Source organism: Triticum dicoccoides, chromosome 7B (genome assembly GCF_002162155.2).
Source record: "Triticum dicoccoides isolate Atlit2015 ecotype Zavitan chromosome 7B, WEW_v2.0, whole genome shotgun sequence".
Taxonomy (NCBI): Eukaryota; Viridiplantae; Streptophyta; class Magnoliopsida; order Poales; family Poaceae; genus Triticum; species Triticum dicoccoides.
The window spans coordinates 470,706,349-470,714,252 of NC_041393.1; the positions used below are offsets into that span (position 1 = coordinate 470,706,349).

The 7,904-nt window shown below is 44.0% G+C and overlaps 1 protein-coding gene across 1 annotated transcript; it reads left to right on the top strand.

The window, feature by feature from the left end:
- Positions 1-231: 231 nt before the first annotated feature.
- LOC119335162 (nicotianamine aminotransferase 1-like) lies at positions 232-7,237 on the top strand. Its single transcript, XM_037607329.1, has 7 exons — positions 232-720; positions 3,917-4,256; positions 4,349-4,567; positions 4,886-4,945; positions 6,223-6,378; positions 6,461-6,554; positions 6,687-7,237. The coding sequence occupies exons 1-7, from the start codon at positions 443-445 to the stop codon at positions 6,806-6,808; spliced, it is 1,269 nt and encodes a 422-aa protein (XP_037463226.1). The 5' UTR covers positions 232-442; the 3' UTR covers positions 6,809-7,237.
- Positions 7,238-7,904: the final 667 nt, after the last annotated feature.

Genomic DNA, 7,904 nt, shown 5'->3' on the forward strand with positions numbered 1-7,904 from the left:
AGAGAGTGTGGATACATTGTTTGTGTTTCAGATCAAAATCTTTGTCAGTAGCCTTCCAGATAAGAACACGTGGTTAGCTAGTGAGGAGTGGGAGAGCAGCTCTCCTGCCAGGAGTAATGATTTTCAAAAAATAGTAATGAGTGGGCCCCGTTGATGGCCTCGGAATGCACAGAGGTGAGGTGAGGACAAGAGAGGAAGGTGGCCGGGACGGAACGGCCACGGCCACGGCCAACGAGCAGGTGACAGAGAGAGAGGACCAACTTGAGCAACAAGTAGAACAGAGCACCGTCGGCGACTATACTTCCGACCATCTTCTCCAACACATCCTTCTTTCTCGCCTGCACCTCAGTCCTCACACAACAAAACGCCGACGACAAAGCTACTCGCCATCTGAACTGAAAGTCTGAAACGTCGGCTCCTCGCCCCGTGGGCTGCTCCGGCGATGGAAGACGGCGGGAGGAGCACGCAGTGGCGCTTCGCGGCCCCGAACCCGACCTTGTCGGCCGCCGGCGAGAGGAGCATCCAGAAGGCCCTCCTCCAGGTGCACGCCTGCCTGGACGAGCGCGGCCCGCGGCCCGTGATCCCGCTGAGCCACGGCGACCCCTCCTCCGCACCCTCCTTCCGCACCGCGCCCGAGGCGGAGGAGGCCCTCGTCGCGGCCGTGCGCTCCGGCGAGTACAATGGGTACCCCACCCCTGCCACCGGCCTCCCCGCTCGCAGGTGTGTGTCCGTCTCTCTCGTTTGCCATTGTCTCTTTCAGAACATACATGGACCGCCTTGAACTGAATGAGTGAACTACAGACTACAGAGTGACTGCTATTGCTATTGCTAGGTCCTAGATTTTGTTTGTGAGCTGATACTAGCTATATGTATAAGTTTGTCATGGAGAGTTCACATAGTTCATACCACAGACCTACTTTGCCCTATATTAATCTTGCATGTGATTTCCCCCTTATCCGTTTCAATTCCAATGATTTGGTTTGTCTTCAGCAGCTTCCCCAGATATTCTAAACATTATAGATCACTCCCAAGTTCCATTATTGTGAATGAAACTTGTGATAAGAAAATGTTTACATATATGATCTATCATCCAACATTTAGGTTATTACAAAAGCAGGGCACAAATGTGAGTCGTCACACTCCATCCTGTTCTGTGCATTTTCACAACAGTTCTGTCTCCACAGCAGCAGCAGCAGCAGCAGTGCTATAGTTGGCTGCGGACCATTTCTAAACATAGCCTCTTTAATTGACTGGACATACACCAAGCACATGCAAGCAGCCTATTACCCTAATAATTCCAATCAAAAGCCTATTGAGGAAGCAACCCTACGAGAGACTGGAGACATTCATAATCACATGTAAAAGCCGATCAGCTAAGATGCAGCGTTTTAGGCTGCACCTCTTTCTGGGCAAAAGTGAACAATCAAAGGCGAAGCCAAATCAAATGGAGTGCCGTCTGTTACTAATTTGTTTGGGAGACATAGAACATTCCAAGATTTCAATATGGACTAGCAAAAAAAAAAGGGTACAACCAACCAACATGACTTTTTCCATCCTTGTTCAGAAAATGTTCCAACTAAGCACCCCAAAGGTATCCGAGTTTCAGTAGGCAAAGACGACAAGTTAAAAGCACAGAAAAATGAATTTAAAGCATCGATAATGTTGTATGGGACCATGGTTCAACCAAATCAACGCTCCACGCCATTGGTCTCTGGAAACCACTTTTTGGAATACGTGCATGGTGGATAGAATATTGCATCGCGGGAACAATTTATGCTAGATGGCGGGAACAGTTATGCATGGCGTCAATAGTTTATTGAAGGTTAGGAGCCTTACATTACTGAAATAAAGCCTTGTAAGCATGTACAACGAGATATTGGTTTCTTCACCCTGAGAAATAAATCAATCAGGGGTTGAACACACATCGGCAATGTGCGCCACTGCAACCACACCACTTGGATATCACCCTGTTCTCACAAAAGACATAGAATAAATTTGGGAGCTACCATCAAACGTTGCCAAAATAGAGAGTTACCATATTTATAGTACTTCTTAACCCCTTGCTCTCTCTGCACTAACAAGCTGACACAAAAGAAGTAATGCTCTTCGAAACGCCTCTAGTTATCGGGGAGAAAAAGAGAGGATATAAGAGGGAATATTTCTTCCAAAAAGCAAGTACATTTTCCACCTTCATCTTCATCATTTTTCCTATCTAGATGGAACATTTAATCATGTATACATGTCTCAAGATTCAGCAACCACCAAGAGTGTTCTTCAAAGTACGACGGTCTATGAAAATCTTTCATGTGTTGTGTATGTTTTTTTTTGAAAAGGAAGTTAAACCCCCGGCCTCTGTATCAGTCGATGCATGCAGTCATCTTTGTTAATTATTCCACGAAGGTCTGACAAGAACATACATCAAGCCACCCGAAGCCTCCACTCATACTTACTACCTCCGTCCGGGTTTATTGGTCCCCATTGTATTTCGTGCCAAATTTTGACCATAGTTTAAACTAACAAAATGTTCACGCATGTCACCAAACATTATATTTTTGAAAACTATGTTCAAATACGAATTCAGTAAGATAATTTTTCTTGACATGCATTAACATTTTGTTAGTTAAATCTTTAGTCAAAATTTGGCACAAACTACGAAAGGGACCTATAAACCAGGACGGAGGTAGTACAAACTTGATAATGTGGAGTGCTCTCGCTCCCCATATCTATAACCGATGTCGTCGCCGATCCATCCATATAACGTATCGGAACCAACAACCTGTGCAGCAGACCTAAAGCGTACAACACATGCACACGTTTTAGAAGCCACCATCATCATTGAGCCGCTGTCCCATCTTCAGGAGAGAGATCCGCATCATCCTTGCCAGTCTGGCCATCCGTCGACGCCACCACGGCGCCCAACAACTCCACCGCCCTGCACTCGTCCATCCCAACGCGGAGACTCTGGAAGATCTGTCGTGCATAGCATGTGCCGACCAGGCATGACACAGCGTAGCACCTGTCGGCCAGGCATGACTTGACATCTCCATCGAAGCTCTGTTCAAGACGAAACCGCTCCACCTCTTGCCTCTGTCTTCCAGCGCTGCTCCACAAACGATGCTCGCAAGAGAGAAACGACACCGTACTGCCGCCATCATCCGATCTGGAACACCAGATCCTAGGGTTTCCCTCGGAGCAGCACGAGTGGGTCAACAGTAGTTACACGACGATGCCTTCATCAAGGTAACGACATAGAACGCTGCCATCGCCTGCCATCGGCTCGGTTTTCACTAGCAACTCTGTCTCCCCAACTTGCAGCCGGGACTAGATGACGGATCTCGAGATCCGACCACCCAGCCTCTGGCCAGCCACCTCCAACGGAGAAGACGACCACCACCACCGGCTGCACCAGCCAGAACAGATCTGCCCGAAGGTGCCGCCAAGCAGTCCACTAGGCCCTCGAAACCGCCGCCGATCCAAAGCCAGATGATGCGCCGCTGCAGCATAGACCGCACGCCGCCGCCCGAACCAGGCCTTTCGCCGCACGCAGCCGCCCGTGACCGGGCAGCCTAACGCGCCTGCATCCGCCATCGCCCGGGGCAGGGCAGGCCACCGCCGCCGTCGCCGCAGCCATCGCCGCCGCTTTGCTAGATCGACCGCGCCTCCACGCGCGTAGGGGCCCCGCACCACCCCTGAGACGCGGGAGAGACGGCGGCGGCAGGAGGAAGGGAAGGAGGTGGTTTCGGCCCCGACGGCGGCTAGGGTTGGGTACCACCCGAGTCGCCCGAGCGGGGGCGACGCGGGGTCCGTTCACTTTTTTTTTATGCCGACGTAGTAATATGTATGTGCTGATCTTCAAAATAAAATAAAATATGTATGTGCTGTGTTACTTGTGTTGAAACTGTCTGTTGAAATGCAGGGCTGTTGCCGAGTATCTGTCACGTGATCTTCCTTACATGATTTCCCATGATGATATTTTCCTCACTTGTGGAGGTAGCCAAGCAATCGAGACTGTGATGTCTGTTTTTGGCCAAGCAGGCGTCAACATATTGCTGCCAATGCCTGGCTACCCAAAACACGAAGCACATGCTGTGTTTCATAGGATGGAAGTACGGCATTATGATCTTCTCCCGGAGAGAGGATGGGAGGTTGATTTGGAAGCTGTTGAAGCTCTCGCAGATGGGAATACTGTTGCAATTTTGATTACCAACCCCAACAACCCATGTGGTAGTGTGTATACCTACGAACATTTGGCCAAGGTTAGTATTGCGTTTGTACAGAGCTAGGCAACCTTTCTTCTCTTTTTATTTGTTGTAATAGAGCTTATTTTGTTGCTTCCATGTTCAATTAGATTGCAGATATAGCAAGCAAGCTCGGTATTTTAGTCATTGCTGATGAAGTATATGGTCACCTTGTCTATGGTACCACACCTTTTGTGCCAATGGGTGTTTTTGGAGAGACTGTTCCGGTAATCACTTTGGGAGCTATATCAAAGAGATGGGCTGTACCTGGCTGGAGGCTTGGTTGGATAGCAACTTGTGACCCTAAAGGCATTCTGAGAAAAACTAAGGTGAATCTTATTAATATCTAAGTGCATCTGTTTGTAAATTTATTAATTTAGATCACTTCAGGATGTTCATACTTGTAACAGAGTTGTATTATTCTTACTAACTCCTAACTGGTAAGGTATGTGAGGTGTGAATTGCGAGTTCTGAAATACTGGTCAGCACGTCCTGCATGTTCGTTCCTCTAAAATTTCCTATGAGGATTAGTTGCTTCCACCAACTCAAACTTTAATTTGTCAGTCATATACGATGTGGTAAGGCTGCAGATATATTATTGATCCTTTGATATTTAATTGATTTTTCTCTGATGTGTCTACTACTAGGTTGTTGATTCACTCAGAAGCTTCATAAGTATAATATCAGGTCCTGCAACATTTCTTCAGGTTAGTCAACAGTGTGATGTCAGTCATTTCATCACCTTTACATGATATCTAGGTAGTTGGATAGTTAGCAAACTTGGAAAGTTCCTATTTCTCTACTTTAGCATAGTTACTTTAAGGAAAATTCATGTGGTAGATGAACAGTCTTTTTGTTTACACGCAATACACAGTGAGAATGCATGTACTCCCTCCGTCCGAAAATACTTGCCATCAAAATGGATAAAAGAGATGTATCTAGAACTAAAATATGTCTAGATACATCCCCTTTTATCCATTTTGATGACAAGTATTTCCGGACGGAGGGAGTAATTCCTATTAACATTTCAGAAAACCACACAAGCACCGGTTCCTATTTTATCAGACTGAATCTGACAAGTGGAACTTACCATCCAGCAGCCGCAGTTTGTGTTTTCCTGTCAAATGTGTCATTCTCTAATAGTTTTGATGAAATGTGTAGTTTGAAAAGTAAACAAAAATAAACTATTTATTTAGAATTTAATTATAGCACATTTAGAAGTATCTAAATTAAACTTTGGGTCATATGTATGATCCTAGTGCAACCACTAGTTCGTTTCTCCACCACCAAACAAAAAAAAATCGAGTCCTAAGGATGTCTTACTTTATCACACTTCACTTTTTAAAATTTTAAATTTTTTTGCTAAATGTGCTTTCTGTTTTTCATTATTGTCAATAAACTGCATATTTCACGAAACCTCGCATATTTTGATTATTGTTATTACTGCCGTGTCACATGTCAGTTACACCGACAGGTAAGTCTCATATGTCAGACTCCATTTCAACTAATGGGATTCAACAATAATGCAGTTTATTGGAACCTTGTGCTAAAATATGTGTAATTTGATGAAATACAGTCCAAACTAACATGTGTAATTTTCTGATAATTACACTGAAATATGTGTAGTTATGTGGAATCTACTTATTTCAAATACCTCTATATGCAATGATGCGTTTTCTCCGCTTTTGTGTGGAGTAAGAAACCAACTAATTGCACTGGTTTGTTACTCTGATGTGGTTGATGCAAATCATAGACATGCAGTGCGTTTTTTGTGCTGGAAAGGAATCACCTGCTGCTTAAATAATCAGCACCATACTTCACCTGTTTTAGCAGGATTAAACCTTTAGAGAGTAAACTAGTATGGTTTCCTGTCCGACAAGTTTCAAGTATTTTCATTAGTGATTTGGGTGCATAGTGTTCCCATGACATTGTCGTAGAGGGTTGAAAATATCACATCTTCTAAGTTGTCTTGTCCATGCACCAGGGAGCTATTCCTCATATTATCAAGAACACAAATGATGAATTCTATAACAACATTGTCAAGCTGTTGAAGGAGACTGCAGATATATGCTATGATGCCATAAACGAAATCAAGTGTATTACCTGTCCCCACAAACCAGAGGGCTCATTTTTTATGATGGTAAGGCACATATAGAGAACAATGTTTGCAGCTTCACATTGTTGGATGTTGAAAGGAGGTGGACTAACACTATGTTCTGCAGGTAAAACTGGACGTGTCACAATTGTCAGACATTCGTGACGACGTAGACTTCTGCAGCAAATTGGCGAAGGAGGAATCAGTTATACTGTTGCCTGGTATGCAGTAGCAGAACAGACGAATAGCTGTTTACGTCGAGATGCAAACACCCCTGATGATATATTTTCAGCACACCATTCTTTTCCATTTGTTGTTTGAGATATGCCCTAACTTCTAACTGCTATTTGCAGGGAAATCCTTGGGCATGATGAACTGGTTGCGCATCACCTTTGCTTCGGAGCCACCTACACTGAAGCAAGGGCTCGAAAGGGTGAAGTCTTTCTGCAGGAGGCATCAGTCACAGGCCAATTAGCGCTCATGAGTTGGTGGTAACACCGCGTTACTTTCCTCAATGCCTATTGGGGCTTCAGTAATGGCTTAGACATCATTTCCAATAAATAATATAGGGGTTTGCCAAAAAATAGTGCACTGCCATGTGCAAACAGTTTATGTCATGATTGTCTGCTCCCTTCACTTGTAGTATTGCGTATAAGTTATCATTCTTTCACATTGTGAGATCTCTTTACATACGACCAAATATTTATGAGAGGTCCTTTCAAAAAAATATTTATGGAAGGTTGATGCATGGGTGATTGGGTGGGTTAGGCGTATATACAGTGCCTTATGATGTTGTTTTCCTATGTTCTCAACCGAAGCTCTCATGTGGGTGAGGATTACAATATTAGACTGAACACAAGCTGTAATATTAATTAAATTAAATGAAATACCAGAAATGTTTGAAGGGGAAAACACTTCAACTACTCTAGACATCTACTCCCTCCGTCGGAAAATACTTGTCATCAAAATGGATAAAAAAAAGATATATCTAGAATTAAAATACATCTAGATATGTTCCATTTTATTCATTTTGATGACAAGTATTTCCGGACAGAGGGAGTACATGAAACCCATGATGTTGATAGACGTACCTTTGTCGGTCCTATTTTTAACAAAGGGTACGTGCCATCAATGAAAAGCGGATTTTCCCCACCTACCAACACCTAGATACGTTGCATCATATATACAGTCGAAAGTTTTGCTGCAAAAAACATATTCGTATGCATCCTGGGCAAGAAATAGAAAAAAAAACTTACAATTCGAACACCATGTAATTTAATTTCCAATATGGAATAATTTATGTTTCTCATGCATACTCATACAGTAATTTTTTTTGCACCGAATCATGTAGGTGAACATGTTGTATCATGATCTATATTTCTAAAAGTGCATCTTGGCGTCTAAGTATGTTTTGATGATCATGGGCAATTTATCAAGAGATTAATGAGTTTACTAGGAGTGTACACAAGTATTTAATTGGTCTCACATGCTTACGACCACTTAAAAAGATGATGAAGACCAGCGGCCGCCACAGATCCCCGCTCGGTCACCCCCCGCTCGCGTGACTCGGG